Here is a 23,672-nt window from a genome sequence, read left to right as displayed (position 1 = left end):
GACTGGACACGGACTGGACACAAGACTGACAGGACTGGACACAAGACTGGACACGGACTGGACACAAGACTGGAGAACGCCACTGGAAACCCGCTGCGCCTCTCCCTCCTTCTCCGCACCACCGGATCCATAGCCGATCTTGGCGAATCCGTGGGGACCGGAGGGAGTTCCGCATCGGAGGAGACCGCAGACGTCATCCCCGGGTCACACCTCCCCCACTCGCCACAGGCGCCGCCAGGAGAACCGGGGACCGTGGAGCTCCAGCCGAAGGGTACTGAGTCCCCCCGGGCAGCGGCAGCCAGGACGAGGCCCTCCGGAGTAGTCGACCGTGGGGCGAGGGCTCCGAGTGGAACCTCACCCTCGGGACCGTCCCGGTTGGCCACGAACCTCACCATGTCCGCGAACCCAAGGGGAGCCAGCAGCCTCTTCTCCGACGGGGCGAGGCGCTGAGTGAGGCAGCAGTTGAAGATCGCCTTCAACTCTGCCTCGCCAAACTCAGACGCCCTCGCCACCGTCGAGAATGCCCCGGCGAACTCCCGGTTCCCGTAACTCCCCTGACGGAACCCCAGCAGCAAGTGGGCTTGGGCGGCCCGCGAGGACGACGCCGTGCCGTCCATATTCCTGCCCGCTGGGTTCTGTGAGGGCTCGTGCATTCTGTCACGACCAGAGCGTGGTGGAAGAGAGAACCCAAGCGCAGGCAGGCAGTGAAGGGTTAACAGATACTTTATTTTACAAAACACAACCAAAAACAGAAACTAAAACACCCACGATGGGGGAAACGAAACTGATATACATATATAAAACAAGAGACTTCCCACGAGGGGGCAAAATGAAAACAAGACAAATAAACTACACACAACGACACGACCAAACGTCTTAAATCATACGAGGCACAAAACTCACAAAACACGAACAGGAACACGGGCAAGAGCACGACCACGATACAAGAGCACGACCACGATACAAGAGCACGACCACGATACAAGAGCACGACCACGATACAAGAGCACGACCACGATACAGGACCACACAGCACAGGCACCAAACACATACAATGCACGAGCACAAGACAAAGAAACAAGAGGGTATTTATAGGAAACACAAACGAGGGATAACGACATGGGGCAGGTGTGATACATTAAACACTCAGGGAAAGATTACGAGGAAACGAGAGGAATGGGACCAATGACAAGACACTGGAGAGAACGTATATTATTGACAAACGGACAACAATATGTTTCTCTCCACACATAACCAAAGACTTTGTCATGGCTCTGCTACAGGACCAAGAAAAACCTGACTAAGGAAGCAGAGCGAGCCATGACAGGCATGCTATACATTACTTACAGCAATCTTAGACTAAATACAATAAACCTAAAGTGATGCTCATCAAGGTGACCTTGGGTTTAAAGAGCAACATTTTGGGAAACATATAGGCCTATATTATTTACCAAAGAATAACTTGCACTTTACTATATATTTATGCACATTACAGTATACATATAAATGCACAGTATTAATACTCTGTAAAAGGAATTTCTGAAACTTGAAGAGCTATACAAATTTCTAGCTTAAAAGCAGGAAAGTTTAGAGTTTTAGCAACTTTTGGTTAAAACAGAATATTAAATGTATAATACAGTCAGTAGCCAGGTATGTAAAGGACTGCTGACAAAGGGATACAAATATATCACTTGTACTGTATATATGTACCTCATGTAAAGTATATACAGTACCAACATGTAACACTATTCGGTGGCCTGACATTTTACATGTCACAAGTGTGAATGGATCAAAATAAATGTGTCTTTTGAAAAGAACTCGAAAAGCAAAAAGGATTAATAATATAAGTGGGTACTTGTGGGAGATCGTACCTTTGTATGAAAAAAAGGAAAGCTAAAAAATAAAACACAAGTTCAATCTCACTTAGAAAACATTCAGTAATACTTAAGTATATCGAGGCAATGCAAATGAACGGGACAGACCAAGGCCAATTTATTTGATTTCCCAAATTACCCCAAATATTAAGGATTGAGTTGCACATATTGAGACATGTCTTAGATGTTTTGGCACATGCATTTACGCAGTGTATTACCCATCTATTAACCCTCGGGCGTTGTGCTGAAAATATTGTAGGACTGGAATCACAAAAGAGCCATCAAATAAAATTATGATTAATCATCAAATAAGCAGGTTTCCACAATCTTGGGATGCAGGTATGAAAAAAGTTTATTTTACCATCATGGCAACATGAATAATGTACATCTGAAGTGTTATCTTTCTGTTGTGTTCACACAAAACTCAATGTTGGGGATGTACAGTCATTGCACTTTGCTGGCCAAACAATTAGTTTATTTAAAATAATCATTACTTGAATGTACTGATATTCTGCCTGAAATAAATACATTTCAGCTGGTTACGTTTTTCTGGTGTTTTGGCATTTAAAGGAATAGTGGGGCTATGACGATTGCAATTTCTCCTACTATGGGAATCAATGGGGTCCAAGAGTTGTTTGGTTACAAGCATTCTTCCAAATATCTTTTTCTGTGTTCATCAGAACAAAGAAATTTAAACAAATTTGAGTAGACTTTTTATTTTTGGGTGAACCGTCCCTTTAATAAAACAAAGTGAGTGCGGGACTGGTTTTAAAAGCACTTAAAATATTACATATGATTTACTTGGCAAAACACTTAACCAAATGAAAAAAGGACCAATAAAGGATATGCTGTGTAACTTACATTACAACTTAGTTCATTCAGAGCCAAAGAAATCTCACCCTGCTCTGTTTTCCTGAGGAGACACCTGGAAGTAGACTCAAGGATCTGACGTCTGCAGTAATCTCTGACGTGTTATTTACATGGAGAGAAAGTTTAATCACTGCGCATTAATCACTGCAGTCTGGAGGTCTCATGCATTCCAATACTAGTCAAGACAGTAAAACAGCATTATTAGTATCCAGGGTTGGGGAGTAACGGATGACATGTAAAGGCATTACGTAATCAGGATACAAAAAAACGATACATTTTTAATTTGTTACAGTTATGTAAAAAATAGTAATCAGATTACAGTTACATTTTGTAAAAATGGGAATACTATCAGGATTACGATGGCATGCAGTGCAAACTATGCCTTCCAGCTACAAAAACACTCTATCAATGGTTCCAACTATATGACATTTTCTTAAATAGGTTATATTTTGCATCAAATATTTTACATTTTGGACCAAACCCTTAATAAATACAAGTTGTTTTTTAAAATGTATTCTTAAGTAGCTGTATTTATATATGTGAGGAATGTGAGGAATCCAAAAGTAGATGAGATAACAATACTTTGACAGTATATTTTGTTGCTTGGATTAAGCTACTTAATACTTTTTTATGAAGTAATTTGTTACTGTAATGGAATACATTTTAAAAGTAACCCTGCCAAGTCTATTAGTATCACACTTAATACAAAACACAGTTTTCTACAGAATATTTCCATTATTTTCATTTGTAAGGAAATTTTAGAATGACAAAATCTGTTGCAATGTAATTCTTTATTTTGCTTTTAAATGACACCTCAAAGATTACATTAAAATTAAAAATGCTTTTCCAGTGAAAGATAAAGGTCCAGATGTCTCCGTATACTGGGAAACAGTACAAATCACCTATTACTGGTTCCCTTTTTGATCTAACATATACTGTACATGTCCACGTTCAGAATTCTTACAGAAAGATGTTGCTTAATTGAATTACAGGGTCATTATCAAAGACCAAAACTGTCTCTAAAGAATTGGTCAGTGCTAATAATGTCTTTCTGTAAGCTATACATACACCTCTGTCCTGACCTGAAAGTTTCTACTGTGTAAGATGGGGATACAGACCTCTTAGTGATCACTTAAGTGCAATTTCTCTTTTTAAAAATGCACAGACACCAACATGACAGACACCTGCCAATATTTTACAAGCCGCGTTGTCCAATGATATTGGAAAAGCCCTGCTGCGTTGGTCAGTTTGTCTTTCAGAAGTTTTGAATGAGAGAAATTATTTCAAGGGACCTGACTTTGTCTCTGAACCTTCGATAGATCATATCATGACATTCGTGACACAATAAAAAATGCCCCCTGAAAATATTGAAGGTGAAAATCAGCAAACTATTAATAACCTGACTCACCTCATCCATCAAACACCTAGTTAAGAGTCAATTCCCAGCCACTGAGACATCTGAAACAACCTGCATTTTGTTTTCGCTCTCCAACTTTGCTGTGTTTTTAACTGGCTGGCCGGTTCACTAAACAGGGGTAGAGCCCGAGGACCCCTTTCCAAGACAACTTCAATTACTCACAGAAGTTAAGATCCCTTACAAATAGCATCGGCTTTCAAATTAAGCAGCACGTAATGGAGATTTGCAGACCAAAGCATATATGTTTATTCTGGGACTTTTAATTACCGTCTGCCTGTGACAGGGTAAGTGTGTGGTTATTTGAAACTGTCCTAAGAGACTTCATTCCCTGCCGTTGCCGTGCTGGAGTCACAGGTATACAGCCCCATTGGACAAGTCTGATGGATGGTCCTCTCTCGTTGAGTTTCCATCCTCTGTTTCCGGAGGGAATGTGACATAAATAATTGGTGTCACTCCCATCGACCGAGTGCCACACTCGAAGGCGGGGCTGGAGAAGCTGACAAAACACAGCTGTCCAATCTCAGTGCTCGCAATATCCCAGATTGCCTTCCTTCTTCTTACAGAGAGAAATAAACGATGAGGCCACTTGCATTTTAGCATGATAATGTTAAAAACAGAGATGGAGGAATATATATACAGTGATTGTATACTGCATGTGTGGCATTACACAGGATATTTTTTAGGACTTTTTAGTCAAATTAAAACATGTCAATGAGGCTGTAGGAATGTTACATCGGCGTCTGTTTTTATTACACTGTCAAAAAATACGAATAAGTTATGGCAACATTTTTACTTTTCATCAAAAATGTTATTCGATTTCAACTTGAGTTACAGTATCAACGTATCACTTGTCAACATTTAAAATAGTGCAATGAAATGACTTGTAAAGCCAATTTGATTTTATCTTAAAGTTTGAGGGAGAAATATTAAATAAATCAATTAGCAAAAATAAAAATTACAGTCTTTTGAAAATGTTCTTTTTTAAAGTGTATTATGTCAAAAAATTCAAATTAAAATGAAAAATGTCTAATTAAAATGAAGTAATACTGCTTATATCATGCTTCGACACACTGTGCAGTTTTGTGGTCCATTACTTTTAGACTGAGCCTGAATTGAATTGTACTATTGTAAGTTGCAAATTTCATATGCTATTTACACTTGAACATCAATCAATATAACTTCACATTCTTAGTGGTTTAGCCTGTATAACATTAAATGAACCTGTGCTTCAAAGACACTTAGGCTAAGTTTAACAGAGAGTAATATAACACTTATAGTATTTAATGCATCATCATCAAGGAATCATGACAGATGTGCCTCTCTGTAGTCAAGGATCACTTCTTGCAAGAATGTCAGTAACCAAACAGATTTCATCCCTCATTAACTCCCATAGCATATATTTTCCCTACTGACAGGAAATGGGGGATGATATCTGTTTGGTTACTGACATTCTTCCAAATATCTTCCTTTGTGTTCAGCACAACAAATAAATGTATACAGGTTTAGAACAACCTGAGGGTGAGTAAATGATGACAGAATTTTCACTTTTGGGTCAACCATCCCTTTAAGTAAGAGGGATTAAGCCACAATGTCCTATCACTCAATTGGCTGACTAATCTAATAACGCCAAAAATATTCATTCTTATTAATTACATAAAAATTCAGTATGCAGTTATTTGATGATGATGAGTTTCTCTTTTCATGATTCAGAGCACATTTCGTCTCCTACATGTGATTATTCACAACACATCACTGCATTAAACGCTTAACAATTGGATTGTTGTTGGCATTCAGAGGGTTTGGGGCTTGAAGTTGAGATGGTTTTCGAGTCTGCCCAAACATGGTTGTAAACGTGGATAAATAAGAAGTTAGCAGGAAGCACCTGCTCACTGAAAAGAGGGGGCTATTTCCACCCTCAACGCTAGTAGATATAGGCATTTATTCCGGAGGATAATGCAAGGGGTTTTCCCTGTTTTTCCCTGTTTACTTTGAGTGTTATGCCTGAAGCCAGCTGCAGAGTTGTGTACTGCAGCGTCACACTCCCATGCTTCCAGATGTTCCAGGAAAAACAAGTGTGCCAGCCTGTCGGTCAGGAGAAGAAACATTTTCCTGCCTCAGTCTCTACACAGGTGGATGTCAATTACAAGTGTAACAAAGCACACTTTCCTTTTTTAGTATTATACTGAACTCCAGGCATTCAGGCCGATTATTCACGGAACTGATCTGAAATCACTTATTTAAATGACTTGGAAAACAAAGTATGTTCATTATATTTTTTCTCTGCTTACTTTAAGGAAAAATATTTCTACACCTCACACCAAGAGAACAACAACAAACATTTGGGGTCCCCCAAATTATGTGCCCCCCCAAATAGATATATTTATATATGAATAATACCAGATATTTGGTTTCGACCTAGCAAGAGCTATTAGTCTCTTTAAAAAACGCTAGATTATTTGAACCCCATCCAAGTAAGTTTGGAATTTAAATGTTATGGGCTGCATTATGCAATTCCATTAAAAGTACACAAAGCAGTTATAAAACAAACATTTAAAGGTAAAAATTAAAATAATATCATTATTATTATGGCCTACAAAATAACAATTATCACCAAACAATGTGACTAAAATATTAATACAGGTATATCATTAGTAATTCGTGAGAACACAAATAGGACACCATGGCACATTTTTCTGAGAATGAGCCAATCATTGATCATTGTATCAATCCTGGCATCTCTTTTTACTTTAGGATATGCGTGTAGTGCCAAGGACATGTCTTTACAGATCACCAGCTCCTGACAAAAAGTGATTCCACAGAGGAAGTAGCGTGTATAAAGCGGCGCTGGCAGGCACGGCTAAACTACAGGCCCTTGAAAGCATTGTTGAGTTTATTGTTATTGTGACTGATGTGTCCATGGTCTCATTTAATACAGGCCGAATAAATGAGTGAGTCCCTGTCCGGCTTGATGTGTGAGAGAGGCAGAGGAGTTTTCCCACACGGTGAGAGGAAGAGAGAAAATGTTCTCACAGTGTGTTGCTTTCGCCCTTCCATTGAGGAAGCCCCCCACAAGGCTGTGAATAGGGGCTTCTTTCTCTTTTGTCCTCAGGTGCTGCTTGATCGACACGGTTAAAACTGGGTGCATGCAAACACTGTGAGAAAGAATAAACTTTATCTACTGTACCTGTTTATACTGTAGACAGAAACTGACTTGATGAGTCCGGGGCAAGTTGTCACAGGGGCTTAGTAAACACCTTAGTAAATAAGGTCTGGATTCAACAGCCCAGTTACACAAATTCTTGTTTTCTGTAAAAAAATATGTTTGTTTCAGACACCTGTGAGTATATAATAAAAGTACACTTAAACTGAAAGGTTCATATAGGTTCATAGGCCAGATGTCAGATATTAATATAATTTCTTAAACAAGTTGGCATGTGTTGTTTGTGCTGTAATTTATACATTTAACTCAATGTTGAGCTAACAATGCTTTTATATTTTTTGTGTTTAACAGTTGACACCCCGCTTTCGCCATCTCTGGCTGAAATATCAAATTGCAGGTTTCCTTATCGTTACGTGGGTTGAAGACTAACAATGTCAAACTGACATTTACAGTGAAATCCAACCCGACAGGTTAAATCATAAATCATTATTATAATAACCATTGAAAACATATTTTCATACACCTTTTTTAGTTTCTAACTAAAGGTTACGGATTTACATTTTCCTGCCATTATATAGTACTTAATAGCATAGATTATTGAAAAGTTTTCATTGTGGCAACTGACCCCTTATCGGGTGACATCATGTATATAAAATAAATTCTTGTATATATATATCTATATATAACAATGAGAAGTGCAGAGTAAATTTTGCTGTGTTAGCACATTGTCGACAGTACGGTTCAGAGGTAGAACACAGGTTCTCTCTTGCCACAATCTCTATTTCTTTGTGCCTCATTTCCACTGTTATTCAGGTTATATTGGTGGACAGGATGCGGTGTCTGGGGACCTGGGTTGTGGGGACGCAGTATCCGCAATCTCTGGGAAAACCAGAGTGGGATAAAGATAAATGCGTTACCAGGACACCCTCAACAAAGCTCCCATCACACACCTGCGCTGCATGTCAGAGGGGCCCCTTAGACTCCACATCACAGACACAGGTGGTCCAGAAAAAAACAAAAAGTTCTCGACCACAGTGACATTGTTACTCTGTTTATGCGGCATCAAAAGTGATTCCCACAGGAAAAAATGACAGGAAACAACTTTGAAGTGATTTGAAGTTTACTGTACTTCCTTGATATGATTGTTTATGTAGTTCTCGTGTTAATGTGATAAATGTCTTCCTGATAATATGGGAAAAAAGAAGTTTAGTAAGGATAAAACCATTAATCAAAAATCTATTGTTTGATGTTTCTTATAGTTTATTTCCTCTGTGACTCATAAAATTCTTCAAATGTTCTAGCAGGAAAAGCAATGGAAAGGTGTCACCTTCAGACTTAGATACTTATTTTATAGAGATGATACTATCATTTCAATCAAATGGTACAAGATCAAGTGATTATAATGATAATACATTTTCACAAATAAGTTTTCACAAAATGAAATCAACCATATCTTAAGGTGGTCCGTACACTGCAAAAAATGATTTGTTGTTTTTTGTTGTCTCAACTTAAAAAAATAAGTTACCTAGTTGCCTTAAAATTTTAAGTTAGTTCAACTTAAAAATATTAGTTCACTTAATGAATTTGTTGCAAACTCGTTGCGTTGACTAATATTTTTAAGTTGAACTAACTTAAAATTTTAAGGCAACAAGGTAACTTATTTTTTTAGTTGAAACAACAAAAAACAACAAATCATTTTTTACACTGTAATAATTAAAACATCCATGAAAAATCGTCATCTCTTTAACATGCCCAGTCATCACCACGACTAAAACAGTATAAGCTAACGTAACCTCAAAACTGTTAAACTGACCATTCCAGCCGAATGCCTCGTATGAAAATGAGCTTTGCTGCCCTCTTATGTACGTTCAGGAAAACAACTATTTTACAAGCTCTGTATTTAAGGGAATCTTTGAAAGTCTTTGAAATAGTCACGATTATGAACCTATAATTATTCCAACTTGTGTAAACAGATATTTGAGAAGAATATATGTGCCTATCGATCACCCACATATCCTATTTGTGTAGTCGTGCTGTCATGGTATTTCCAGGATCTCGTTCCGCAATCTTAATTTTCTGCCCGCAAAGATAGAAAAACTACTTAACTTTTCACACGTTTAACTATCACATTTAATGTAGGTCTAGGACACCTGTCTTTGCAATACACTGCATGCATAACTGAAGGACAAAAATGTTTTTCTTTTTCCTGCACCCCTTGAATGCGCTTAATCTATTCGACCACCAGAGGACAGTAACGTGTACCATATAGAATACCTCGAGTAATTAACAACATTTCAAGTGTGGTACAATCTGGAAAAGTTCTAAATTTGTGTGTACTTTTGAAGGTATGCGTTTTGTTTAGTTTAGTTTTATTTTATATCACATAAAACCATGTGTTTTTGTACCAAACGAATGTAATAAATAATTACATTCAGTATTGTAACGTTTAAAAAAGACAGGCCTACAATAGGCTACTTCTTACATAAACATACAAATGTAATCATATCTCAAATAAAATACACATTAAACTTTATTTTTTCTATAAAATACTAACCTAATATAAATACTAAAATTGATCATAATAAATTGAAATACTAATTTGATTCAAAAATTAAAGCATCGACAGGACTTTTGTTCAAAAGATTCAAAACTACCATGGTTTCTGGTAGCCTACACAAAATAAACTTAACAAATAGAATAAGCAAAAGGGCAAAGTGCAGAGATCAGATCAGAAGCTGAAGAAAACCACAATGCCTAAAGGGGAAACAAGCCTGTATGGGCTAGTTAACAACATCCTGTTAGAAAGCTGCTGTTGAGAGCTAAAGTATTCCTCTGGCTTTCGAGAACTTCTCATTTATCATAGCGTCTCTCCAAGGAAGTGTTACATCTGGTCCAGGAAGATTTCAAACGTTTTGATTAAGAAGAATTATGTATTATAGTGAACGGAACCTTCTAACTTTCAATATGACTTTCATGAAAACTAACTATACTCAATTTTCTAAACCACATTTTGATATATATTTTGAATGGCTGTTTTTGTATTTTACATGGCTCCCTTTTTGACGAAGAAAAACAGATAGCAAACTCAAATCATGAATGTTTTAAAATGTGCACACTATCTTTATCCTTAAAATGGTTTCAGTTTTATAGAATGAGGATATTCAAATCTTGTTGTCCACAAATGTAATGACATCACATGCTCATCATATGCATGTGCACAGTTTGTGAATTAAGCACTCGGAGAGGAAAAAGAGGGAGGGGTCGGTTAAATAAACAGAACCGGTGATGTCTATTTATCTCTTTCAACTAATGTGGTCTCTAAGGGCACATGCTGGGCCTCAAGAGCATTTTGTCTGTCTATGTATCTGTCTTAATGTCGGTACGTGACTGTAAAAGAGAACAACTCCTGATTCATTTATGAAATTAAGAATCTGAAATATTCTTGGATTATGTCTTATAGTTTGCTGAGGCCAAACAAAATGGTACAAGTAAGTACAAGCTTTTGTACTAGATATTTAATATTGATTGTGTGAAAATAGCGGTTGATATTAATTGCAATTATTTCCAGATTTTCAGGGTACAAACATCTTTAAAAATGCTAGAACTGTAGTTTCAATTTATGATCAATGTGAGCCTGTATCCCGTCATTTAAATGTTTAATGTCCTCAATTCACCCAGCTACAACATGAATGTCTTTTTCTGTTCTGTATGTTTTGCATTAGTTCATTTTTTGTCCAATGGAGTCAGTTTTCAGTGCATAAGGGTACGCATTTATTATTTAACCTCTCATTTCATATGGTTTGCAATATTTGTCCACATTTTGTAGCGTGACAAAATCAGCGCCAATGTCATGTGATCTGTTTATGCAAATGGAAACATTACAGCTTATGTTTTTTTATATTGATGAAAAAATGTATACCACACCACTTTGTGGTAATATTAAAAAAGCATTTGGGTCATATGGATAGACTTGTTGGTTTTTTTTGTCTTTTATCTAGCGCCCAGTATGACGTCTGTAAATTTCTTCTGGACTATTACAGAAAACATAGTAGAAAACTGGGGAGACTGACACCTGTGAATATAGGTGGGAATAACCATTTTTGTTTTATTTTTATGAAATAAAGTGTAAAGATGATGTATTGACAATATCATTTTATTTTAAAGGATGGGTTGTGTATGTAGTGATCAGAAACAACCCACAGAAAATAAAAGAAAGGGTATAAATTCAACTAACTCTAACACATCTCATGTAAGTATTGCTGATTTTACCACAAAAATAATCATTTGTTGTTATGACAAGAGAATGTTTGATCTTCAGTTACAAACAAAACATTTTTTTTGTTTGTAACTGAACGTTTAGCGTGTAGTGTTATTTTGTTATTTTTTATTGAGTATAAGTGAGTGATGTATCAATCACATTGGGGCGGTTTCCTGGACAGGGATTAGGTTAAAACAGGAATAGGCCTTAGTTAAATTAGGATATTTAAATTGTTTTTAAAAACATACTTCACAAAAAACCTCACTGTGTGCATCTTAAGACAAAACAATTGTACTGAAATATTTTAAGACATGTCAGTGTAAGTTGTTGTCGATCAAGACACCTCTAACATTTTAGTTAGTCTGGGACTAGATTTAAGACCTGTCCGGGAAACCGCCCCTTAATCTATCAATTTATATTCCAGTTATTGAGAGAACACAGGAACAATGATACAGGTACAGTAATACATATATGTTATTTGCACACATACAGTACAAACTCATTTTGGATCATTGTAAATGCTTTGTGAACACCTAGTGAAAGAATAACAGGTTTATGATCATAATGCTGATGTTTGGCCTATTTTTGACATCATTGTATTCATATCTTGTACCATGAACACGCTTCATTTAGTTATTGTAGTGTTTATTTTATTGAATCAAAATACCTTAAAGTGATTTATTTTGTTTTTTTTTAGGTGAAAACATTGTTATTGCTCAGCATGACTTTCAACCTGCTAGTGAGAATGATCTTGAATTCAAAAAAGGAGACAGACTCAAGATTATCAGGGAGTGAGTATTATCAGTCCACATTTAACAAACACGGAACTACAAATACATGGAAAGCTTCAAATTCTCAATTGGTAAAGGTTTAGAGTAGATCAAATAAAATAATTAAAGTGTCTGCCAAATACGTACATACAGAAAATACTCTCAGGTTGGGTAAATATACCCAGAAAATGTTTATTTTTAGCCCAATAATGGGTTAAAACAACACATCACACTGTAGGTAAATTTATGACCAAATGGTTGGGTTTGTCCATTTTTGATGTAATGATGGTTTGAAAATACATTTATGCATTTGGCAGATGCTTTAATTCCTAAGTGATTTACATTGCATTATAGTATACGTCTGTAACAGAGTTTGTGCAATCCCTGGGATCGAATCCATGACCCAAAATAACACAACATTTCTTACTCCAAAAATACACACGGCTACGAGATAAAAGCTTTAAAAAGTGTGTAACAATGTGGCTAACTAACACACACAAACAAACAAAACTAACCCATAACAACCTATTTTTTTCACAGAACTGGAGAATGGTGGTTGGCAAAGTCCTTGGTCACAGGTGATGAGGGATATATTCCACGTACGTATGTGGCAAAAGCAGAAACATTGGAGGTGGAGAAGTGAGTTGTTAAAGATTTACATGGAATTCATTTCAATTTGTTTTTACATTTGCTTCACTGTATATGATTTGAAAAGAAGCAACTAAACGAAATACTTGTCCAAATAAATTATGCAAAATTATGCTGTAAAAAACTGGGGTTGTTTTAAACCCATCTTTGGGTCAACAAGGAACGATCTCAACCAATTGGTTGTAACTATGCTGGGTTGTTTCCGCCCTAAATGCTGTGTTGTTGGATCAACTATAAACCATTTTCTGGGTTAACTTAACCCTTGTTACCCCATGCTGGCTTAGAAATAATCCTGCAGAATTTAGTAGTTTAACGACATTTAGTCACTGTCCATGTTTCTCTTCTAGATGGTTTTTCAAGAATATGAGTCGCAGAGACACAGAACGTCTTATACTGGCCCCAGGAAACAAGCCTGGCTCATTTCTTGTGCGTGAAAGTGAAACAACCAAAGGTCAGATGCCAAGAACTTTCAAAGCCCTTTGAGTTTTCATGTGGTCATTCAGTGTGATTACATGAGTAGTAGATTTTTTTTAGCTTCAGCAACAAACTTTTACTCTACCCAATGACCACAAGGTCAAATTTTCAATATAGCCGATAATGTTTAAAATGGCCATAATGTGTGTAAGTGACAAATGCTTGTTTTACTAAATGTATGCCATAAAACGAAAATGCAAAATAGATAACTGTTGACTGTCAAAATATTTTCAGATGTCAGGGTTTTTGTTTTCCTGCCAAACAAACTCGAAATAAACGTGTGTGTGTATATTTGGATTCACAGCCCCTGAACTCTGTTTTTATTTTGATCACATCGCTGAGCTTTTTAACAAACAGCGCATACCTCGACTTTTAACCGTTTGTGGAACCACATCTTCTGCTTTTTTATCAAGTTTACATTATTCAAAGAACTTAAAAAACACAGAAATATACTTACTGAGTAGTGTATGAGTTTGTACTTACGAGTGCAGATATTATTAAACTTTCAGATTTTTTGTACTTCTAGAGTAAGGGGAACTGCAGAAATCACCACGTGGGACAGATGACTAGAGAGATGATAATAATAATCCTTTACTGTATGGCAAAGCTTGGTAGTTACGCTTTTGCTTTAAAGAAATAGAAAATTCAGTTAATAATATTACAATTGACAAGAATTTATCTCCGCTAGCCTTATACATATACTGTCCCCAATTGTTGGCTCCTCCATGTGAATGTCACTAAATAAAAGCATCTACTAACTGAAAAAAATGCATATGTAAATGTGTTACTCAATATCAGAGTGACACCCAAGAGTCTTTATGAGACTGTATATGGAGGCTTTTTAAGCAAACCTTCGATGATATGACCTTTGCAACAGAGATGCACGTTTCTGTGTTTTTAAATGTGAGCTAAAGTTACCCTATGTGGTTTAATAAAACCAGAATACATTTTAACAATTTAGCAAAACTTAAGTAAAGTCTTCACATTTTACATCACCTTTTTCATGGAAAAATGGGCTGATTCTGTTGAATGCTGCAGTAAGTTTAGCAATGTCTGTATTCACTAACTGCTGTGTTTCTGATCCATCTCTTCAGGTGCTTTCTCTCTGTCTATACGAGATTCCTGCCCAGAGCAGGGTGATGTGGTAAAGCACTATAAGATCCGTGCGCTTGATAACGGCGGTTATTACATCTCTCCCTCCAAGACCTTTGCTTCTCTACAGGAACTTGTGAATTATTACTCCAGTAAGCACCCTATACGAATGACAATTTCATTCTTGTCAAGGTTTAGCAATTTGGCAAGTTTGGCAATTTTGCTTTTGAGCTGAAAAATGTGTTTAATTTAGTATTTTTTATCACTTATAATGTATTTACATATCATTTAAATAATAATTATTTTAACAAAAATACATAATGGATTTTTTATAATTGATAACATTTCATTTTAATATGTTAAATTAAAATTAATACTATTCAATATTTATATTTATTGGTTTTTGAACAGCATATAGTTTTAAATGCTGTGCTATTCTTAAGACTTACACTGTAAAATAATTCTGTAGAAATTACAGTATTGCTGCAGCAGTTTGCCAGTAACTTAATGTAGATTTACATTTATGTAATTTACTTGCAACAGTTTGTTCAGAGATAAATGAACATTAAACATTAACAAGTCTTTATCTTTACAGAAAAAAAAACTAGAAAATAACAGCCTCATGCAAAGCATTCTGGTAACCAAAAGAGAAATAAAGATAAAGGTTTATGAAGATTTCTGGTTCTCAGAATGCTTTGAAAATTGTCAGTTTTGTCACTACACTGTCAGAAAAAAGAGCTGTCTGGTGCGGTACCTTTTTAAAAAGTACACAGTTGCACCTGAGTGCATATTAGTGCCTCAGAGTTTTTATTTCAGTGAGTTATTTCCAAACAATGTTGCGTATAGCAAACATTAAAGTGAAAGTTCACCCCAAAATTCTGTGATTATTTACTCACCCTCTTGTCATTTCAAACCTGCTTGACTTCTGTAGAATCCAAAAGAAGATATTTTGAAGAATGTTGGCAACCAAACAACGGAGGTACCCATTCACTTTTGGGCACCAAACCAATGCAAGTGAATGGGTACCGCTGTTCAACATTTTTAAAAACATTTTCATTTGTGTTCTGCAGAAGAGGGTGAGTAAATGATGACAGAATGTTCATTTGTTTGGGTGAACTATCCCTTTACACCCAAAGTGTGCACGTTTTTAGCAAACATTTTGACTATACCACGAGCCCTTCTCTCTCCCCCTCACTATGATTTCTGCGGTTGTAACTGTATGAACATGACAACGCTTGCTCTAACCACCAAATAAGCAGGTCAACTTTAGTCTCAGTTTGCATTCTACATCCTCACTTCACATTGGTTAGCTTGTCTTTTTAGAAAACTGTTTGCGTGTCACACAGACCACACCTTATTTCCATATTCTCATTTCTCTGCCAGACTCTACAAAATCAGTAAACTGTTGGCTTTATGTTTGGCAAAACTTAGATTTAAGCAAGCTAAATGCTATATTATTTTGCTTTGCTTGTAACTGACACGGCATTCTCACTCTTCACATTTGTACTTCCCCAAACTTTTTGATTGTTTGTAGAAGCATCAGATGGTTTGTGTCAGAGATTAGGAAGTCCTTGTAAGACCGCAGCCCCTCAGAGACCCTGGGCCCAAGATGAATGGGAGATTCCCAGGGAGACTCTAAAGTTTGAGCAAAAACTTGGTGCAGGACAGTTTGGAGAAGTGTGGATGGGTAAGAAAGTCTGCCTAAATATTTCAGAGCTAATTGCTCTCTTTATTTTATTATTGAGCTATACGGTCACTTATCATGTTCAAAGGCAGGTGTTTTTGTGTTATGTGGTTTTGTGTGTTATTGCCATATTGCAGCCGCACTAATGCTAAATTCACTACAGCTCGACTCGGCTTTGACCATTTGACAAATAGTGAACGAGAAACAAAAACATGTGTTTGTAGGGTACTACAAAAACCGACAGAAAGTTGCCATTAAGACCTTGAAGGAAGGCACCATGGAACCAGAGGCTTTCCTGCAGGAAGCAAACCTCATGAAGCAGCTAAAACACGACAGACTGGTCAAATTGCACGCTGTGGTAACAAAACAACCCATTCTGATTGTTGCAGAATACATGGCACATGGTTAGTATCACAGTTATGTTTTTATTACTGTAGCAACCAGAATTATATTTTGTCCTTCAAGTTATGAAGTGACTATAAACTATACGTTTTTTCCCTCTTCAAGGAAGTTTGTTGGACTTTCTGAAAACAGATGATGGACGGAAATTAAAACTACCCAAGCTGATTGATATGGCTGCTCAAGTATGGCCTAATTTAAGCATATAGAAATACATTATTTCTCATGATTTTATGACAGTTATGACTTCTGATCCAGTAAAAATAGGTATGCACGCTAAATTATGGGCCATATCGCTATCGGTATTTTTATTAAAGAGTACATAACTACTTATTTTTAAGGTCCTACTTTGGTTTATGGATTGTCCAACAACAAGTTTATGTACATAGAAGGTGTAAAAACACTATTATTTTGTAATAATAGGCAGTTATTCTTACCTTACTTCTTGACTGACTCTCAAATGATTCGTTCCGCTAGCCTAGTCTGATGTGATTGGTCAGATGGTCTAGTCTGCTGTGATTGGTCTGCCGCGAATGAGGCTCACAAGCTGCAGTGTTTGGGCGAGAAGAGTGAAGTTCGCGAATCGGACAAGGGACGACTCGTTTGCGTGATTCAGAGTCGACTCCCTTTTTTCCAAGCCAATAACATTGTTATTCATTCACCATCGGATTTACAACTTGGCAGACTGCTTACTTTCAAACACGGCAACATTACACACTGCATGAAATGTCATTTTCATGATCTCATGTTATGCAATCTTTCAAATTTAGGCCGATATATTATTGACAGTAAATCATGAATCATTTCCTCTGGCTAAACTTCTTCAGCTACACGCTGCTCACAGTTAAAATACAGCACAACACAGCATCTTTCTGTCGTGATCATTCATTTACTGCTATTAGCAAAACATCGATGATGTAGGTACAGTATGTAGATACAATATTTATGAATGTGTAATTTATAGGAACAAAGCATATTGCTTGAATCAGACTGCTGTCTGAATGCTTTCGGTCTTGCGACTTGTTAGGACATTTTTCTGGGTTGCTCTGGAAGAACATCTATAATTTGTTTATTAAATGAAAAATATATCAAAAAAGTGTGAAGGTTAAAGAATCGTAAACTATAGTGTGAAATAGGCTTGGTACCTGATTTCTGGGGAAAAAAGAGAACTAATTGTTCCCTTGTTTTCTGCAGTGAATGTTTTCAAATGAAATAACTCTTCGCCCTTTGTTTCAGTCTTAGGGAATTTTATATTAATATTTAGATACTGTATATCGGCCATATATTGGTTATCGGCTTCCAGTGTTTAAGAATTATTGGTTATCGTTATCGGCCAAAATGTACATATTGGTGCATCCCTAAGTAAAAACACATTTTTATGGAAATACATATATTATAGTTTATAATACAGTATAGCATAGTACAGATGATTATATTGCAGGAGCAGGGTGCATTTTTTGCTATGCATGACAGCCTGCATATTAATAAGGTTAATTCAGGTATTCAACATTATTTCAGGTCCAGATGAATTTAATCTATTTTAAGAACTGACGTCTTACACCAGAGTCTCTGGTCATGTACAGGAAGCCGTTTTTGTACGTAAAGAGGAAATAGCTTTTGGTTTTCTAAACTCATGGTCTGATCGTTTTTAGAACTGAACGCTTTTAACAACCACCCCAAAATTAGATTTTAATCTTCCGGGCAGGAACTTACGTCAAATTTTCCATCAAACAGAAGCCTCAACCATGCAAGACTGTTCTCGCTCTTTTTGAGAAAGCAGCTTCCTGTTAGAGACCACTTTGTTGGCTGCACACTGTTTATTTCTAGTCTGCATTGCATGAAATGACACATGACTGTAGGACGAGATAATTTGACCAAGCTCAGATAGAAATAAACAAATAAGTTACCCGGTTGCCTAAACTAATTAAAGAGTTAACTAATATTTTGTTGAATTAAGTTGAATTAACTTAAGATTTTAAGAAAACCATAAGTTGAACTAACAAAAAGTTTTTATAGTCTATTAGAGAACATTGAAATATGTTGTTTGGAAGAACATTCAACCCTTGCTTTTAAGGTTTGAGAGGCAAAATCACATCAAAATTATTTGAATTTATCTTAATAATGTTATTCAATTTGACATTTAAAGCTTTTACAATGATCAACTATCAGTCAGAACAATGCTTCAAAGTAGAAAGACCGATACATCCATTAGAAAAGTGTATTTGATCTGTATTATATTCCACCTAAACATTTTAAGTTCAAAAAAATCATTGCCTTTTTGAGGTCACTGATTAAATGTTTAACTTTAACAGCACGTATTATTGTCCAGTCAGACCTTTATCTCCTTCTATATTGCAGATTGCAGAGGGCATGGCTTACATTGAAAGAAATAACTACATTCACAGAGACCTGCGGGCTGCGAATATTCTAGTTTCGGAGACTCTACACTGCAAAATAGCAGATTTTGGCCTTGCCAGGATAATAGAGACTGAATATACTGCACAGGAAGGTACGTATGCTGATTTTCTCCCATGACACACTGTTTATTCCACTACTATGAATTTTCCATCAGTCTGTATTAAAATGTGATTTTTAATGCAAAGTATGCACTAACATATCTGACCTTTAAGGGTGGGTACAGGCAGAAGCTAAACTATACTGTCTTGTACTAAAATACTGACTTGAAATGAAAATATTTACCACATTAAGGCAGAATTTTCTTTCCACGTGGGTTTATCATCAGCTATTTAGCTGATACTATCAACCGTGGAAGACATTTTCCACTACATACTGTAACTTGCAAACAGTATAAGTTTCTCATGCAAACTGTCGGCCTATATCACTGTTGATGATGTTGACTTGAATTAAAAACTTCCCTCATGCTTTAATTTACACCACCTTTTTTTATTCATCAGGTGCAAAATTCCCTATTAAGTGGACAGCACCTGAGGCCATCAATTTTGGTACTTTTACCATCAAGTCAGACGTGTGGTCATTTGGAGTTCTTCTGACAGAAATGATCACATATGGCCGAGTACCTTATCCAGGTGAGTTCAATGGCTCTTGGACTTCAGTAGCTCTGTTGTTTTGCTGTGTGTTTGTGTAATCTAGAAAAATGATTTTTTTGCGATTGTAGTTAATCACATTGCATTATTTTGTGATCTGACAACATGTACAGTACAAACGGGATAATCACAAATAGCCAAACCGTGACCTCTGTATAAATAGGGTCTTCCAAAACTTTGAACCTTAAACAACCTGCCTGTGCTCTTCACACTGTTGTAAAGGTATGACGAATCCGGAGGTGATCCGTAACCTTGAAAGGAACTACAGGATGCCTTGTCCAGATGGCTGCCCAGAGGAGCTCTATGACATCATGATGAAGTGCTGGAATGAAAGACCGGAGAACAGACCCACCTTCGATTACTTGCAGGATATGCTCAATGACTTCTTCATTGCCACCGAGGGCCAGTACGAGGTGCAGCCGTAGCTCCTGCACCCTCACTGAATAAACTTTATGAATGTATACTGTAGATGAACTGAATGAGACATACAGTATATACACTGAACTTGGAATGTGGAGTGGAAAGACGGACTAAACCCTGTATCGAAGGAATAATTAAAGGCATAGTTCACCTCAAAATGAAAATTCTGTCATGAATTACTCTCTAGTTGTTCCAAACCTGTATGAAATTCTTTGTTTGATTGAACACAGAGAAAGATATTTGGACAAATGCTTGTAACCAAACAGTTCTTGGACCCCACAAAGACATTTATACATATTTGGAACATCTTGAAAGTGAGTAAATTATGACAGAATTTTAATTTTGGGGGGAAGTATCCCTATAACATTGTGGAATGTAAGCTACTAAAGCAAGCACAGAATGCAGTATTGTATATCAGTAAATATGTGTTTTTTACAGTTATTGCCTTAATGTATTTTTAAGATGTACTGTATAGTCTTTTTTAGCCTATTTTAGCATTATTTTAAAGATGTATTGTTATTTTTGATACGTAAAAATACATCCTTTCGCAAGTCAGTCACAAGTAGATTGTTTCCCCCGAAATTTGTAAAAATATTGCTCTGTTAGTTTGAGCATACAGATCAGCCTGGCAAAATTTTGGGCTGGTTACAGACACGGGGGATTTTTTGGAAAGCCTGCAGAACATCATTATTTTCTCCGTTTCTTTGGTGATACACAATTGACACTCTTCATATTTAAAGCTCTCTGTTATAGCCCCATAAGGGTCTGTTTATTAGGTAAACAAGACCTTTTTTATTTACTGTTTAATTACTTTATTTACTGTTTTAGTAAAGCCATTTAAGAACATTTGACATTGTAAATGCACACAATGGGGCTCCTTTGAACGCTTAAAGTGATAGTTCATCCAAAAATAGAAATTCTGTCATCATTTACTCACCCTCTTGTCATTTCAAACCTGTATGACGTTCTTTTTTCGGCAGAACACAAGAGTAGATGGCTATTATGTAGGCCTACTCACATACATCACTTCATTAGCATGTTCATGTTAATTTGTTGCCGTTTTTAATAGTTTTATTTTTCAAACACTTCATGAAAGCTATACATGTTTTTCAAAATGGCCAATATGTTAAAGAATACTTTAAATAGCATTTTTAGTAATAATTCTGTGGGAGAAGTCTGTAAAGCTCTGGTTCTGGTGTCTCAGCACACAAACGGTCTCATCCCTGATCTAAACTCACCCCTGGGGCTTTTACATGTTTGGAGATAATCGAGGGAGAATGTAACCAACACCCGCAGCTGCTCCAGTGGTTTCCGGCCAATCTGCTGTGGAAACAGGAAGCCATGAGTCAGCATTCCTTTCACCATAAGCACCTTCAGAATTCCAGACATAGGCCTACTACAGACGTTTTCCTCACTATTCATGGAAAGTGCACAGTTAGGCAAACCGCTTACATGACTACAAACGACTACATTTGCATTCCTGTAGCATAGAGCTAGCGACGCTATCAGGTCATAGGGCTATGTGCAATTTTCACATTTGAAGACTGTTCACTATGGGTCACTTTGGATAAAACTTAAAGGGCGTCTGCCAAAAATGCGTAAATGACTGAGTGCTTGTTACTCGTTATGAATAATACTCTCGTTGAATGTGAGCGGTTGTATATTTAGTGTAGGAATTACTGAAAGATTATGTCTCTTTCCTCCAGTCCTTCTTTTCATTTACGTATTGCTTTGACAGAATGGAATTAACAAAGGTTGACTGGCTCATTTATTCACTCGTGACTATAGCAGTTGGAAGGTAAAATGAATCATTACCCAGAATATAACGAAGCCACTTCTCACAGCATAAAAAAGACGCGTCATTGATGCGCGGGTCGGGTTGGAGCGGGTAAAGAAATGGTCACTTTATTTGCGGGGCGGGTCATTAAAAACAAAATAAAAAAAAAAGTTTGTTGCGGGCAATTCCCTATAACCTATATTAAATATTTGGGAATATATATTTTCGTATTTTATTAGGTTCTTTGATAAGGTTACAATACGTAGGCCTACATAGCAACGTAACTTGTGTGATGTCCCAAACCGAACACGTCACGAAAGCGCCAAGCAGCTTTTTTACTTTTGTGAGGAAATGCGTGTGAGGGTAAAACTTTCGAGTCAGCACGGTGTTTCATACTCACTATTTGTAGTGTGATTTACGTACAGAAGACCAATTATAGTAATGCATAATCACAAATTGCTTATGTGGACGCTTTTCTCGGAAAATATTCAATGAACACCTCTTTGATTCAGACATCCAGGTTGGCGTTGTGCCATCTGGCTACAAAATATTTTGCTTCCATTTGCTCTACATCACTTCCTGGCAGAAGCAAACTGTCAGACCCAGCCAAAAAATTAAGGGCCATGTATAGATTGATTGTGATTCAGTTTCAGCTGAACGTTAGCAGTTTTAAGCACTTCGACCAAGAAGAGAATATTTATAGCATCATACTTTGAATATCTTTGATTTGGTTAATGGAATGGAAAAAAATATATAAATATATATTAAAAACTATAAATAAATAAATTGTATAGCTGTTCATGCATATTTCCTCTCTCTGTTTTCTCTATCTCTCGCTTTCTTTTAATTCAATTCACATTTATTTGAATGCCGCCATTCACGATGCTGTTTCAAAGCAGCTTTACAGAAAAATACATATTTCTATGTTACCAGACAAAACCAGAATATTATAAAAGGGAATATTACAGTTGTATGATATACGTGTAAATTATAGCATTTTACAATTCACAAAATGTTTACTCCCTCTCACTTTTTATCTCTCAGACATTTCCACTAGGGGGAAGTCAAGCACAGTTTACACGCGACTCTCTCCGGGGTGCGTGACTGGACATCTTTAGCCTCTGATAATGTGCCAGATTACATTATCTGACATAATAAATTATATCTCTGTTCAAACACAGCGCTTTGCCGGACTTCTGAACCTTGTGCGTTTGGTAAATGACTCATCTGCTGGGCAGCGAGCCTTAACATAACTTAATAAGCAAGGATGCTGATACTGCATCTGTAGGTAATCCGGGCAAAACAGTCAACTATCTAATAGCTACTTTTTTACAGAGACTACAACTTAATATTACAAAGTACAGTTCTCATGGTACCTGTGATTTGTTTGTATAATATAATCACCTTTTTTTATAACGTCACAGATGAGTTTTTGAAGAGTTTGGTTCCAACATGAGATAACTCCATTTACATTTTTCTTAATCATGTTTTTTATTATGTTATCATGTTTTTATTGTGTTTTATTGCGTTAGTTAGCTGTATTTTTCGAATTATAATGTATTAAATCAAAACAAACCAACATAACCCCAGTTTGATTGATATTAATTGGAATGCACATTAAAAAACATGATTTTTGAAATTTTTAAAAAACAGAGTTATCTCATTTTGGAAACAAACTCTTACTCATGTGTCTGCTTAAAGCTGATTGGCTGTTGATGTATACAAGTCATATGCTGCATTATGATCCACTCTTAGCTTTCGCTT

At 36.5% G+C, this 23,672-nt stretch overlaps 1 protein-coding gene across 5 annotated transcripts; it reads left to right on the top strand.

Moving 5' to 3' along the window:
• The first annotated feature begins 10,584 nt into the window (after positions 1–10,584).
• On the top strand, positions 10,585–21,058 carry blk (BLK proto-oncogene, Src family tyrosine kinase). Of its 5 annotated transcripts, none has more exons than XM_057353389.1 (15): positions 10,586–10,809; positions 11,044–11,084; positions 11,362–11,405; positions 11,486–11,570; positions 12,004–12,034; positions 12,277–12,370; positions 12,890–12,988; positions 13,345–13,448; positions 14,566–14,715; positions 16,098–16,250; positions 16,472–16,651; positions 16,755–16,831; positions 19,005–19,155; positions 19,562–19,693; positions 19,934–21,058. In XM_057353389.1, the coding sequence occupies exons 4-15, from the start codon at positions 11,487–11,489 to the stop codon at positions 20,134–20,136; spliced, it is 1,458 nt and encodes a 485-aa protein (XP_057209372.1). In that variant the 5' UTR covers positions 10,586–10,809; positions 11,044–11,084; positions 11,362–11,405; position 11,486; the 3' UTR covers positions 20,137–21,058. The 5 variants fall into 5 exon arrangements, with proteins under 5 accessions (XP_057209374.1, XP_057209372.1, XP_057209370.1 ...); XM_057353387.1 differs by having other exon boundaries at positions 11,320–11,405; XM_057353391.1 differs by lacking the exon at positions 16,098–16,250 and having other exon boundaries at positions 10,585–10,809; positions 11,320–11,405.
• The last annotated feature ends 2,614 nt before the right edge of the window (positions 21,059–23,672 follow it).

Source organism: Triplophysa rosa, linkage group LG15 (assembly GCF_024868665.1).
Source record: "Triplophysa rosa linkage group LG15, Trosa_1v2, whole genome shotgun sequence".
In the NCBI taxonomy this organism is placed as follows: domain Eukaryota; kingdom Metazoa; phylum Chordata; class Actinopteri; order Cypriniformes; family Nemacheilidae; genus Triplophysa; species Triplophysa rosa.
Note: the sequence above shows the minus strand (reverse complement) of the source record. Positions and strands in the feature narration are given on the sequence as shown.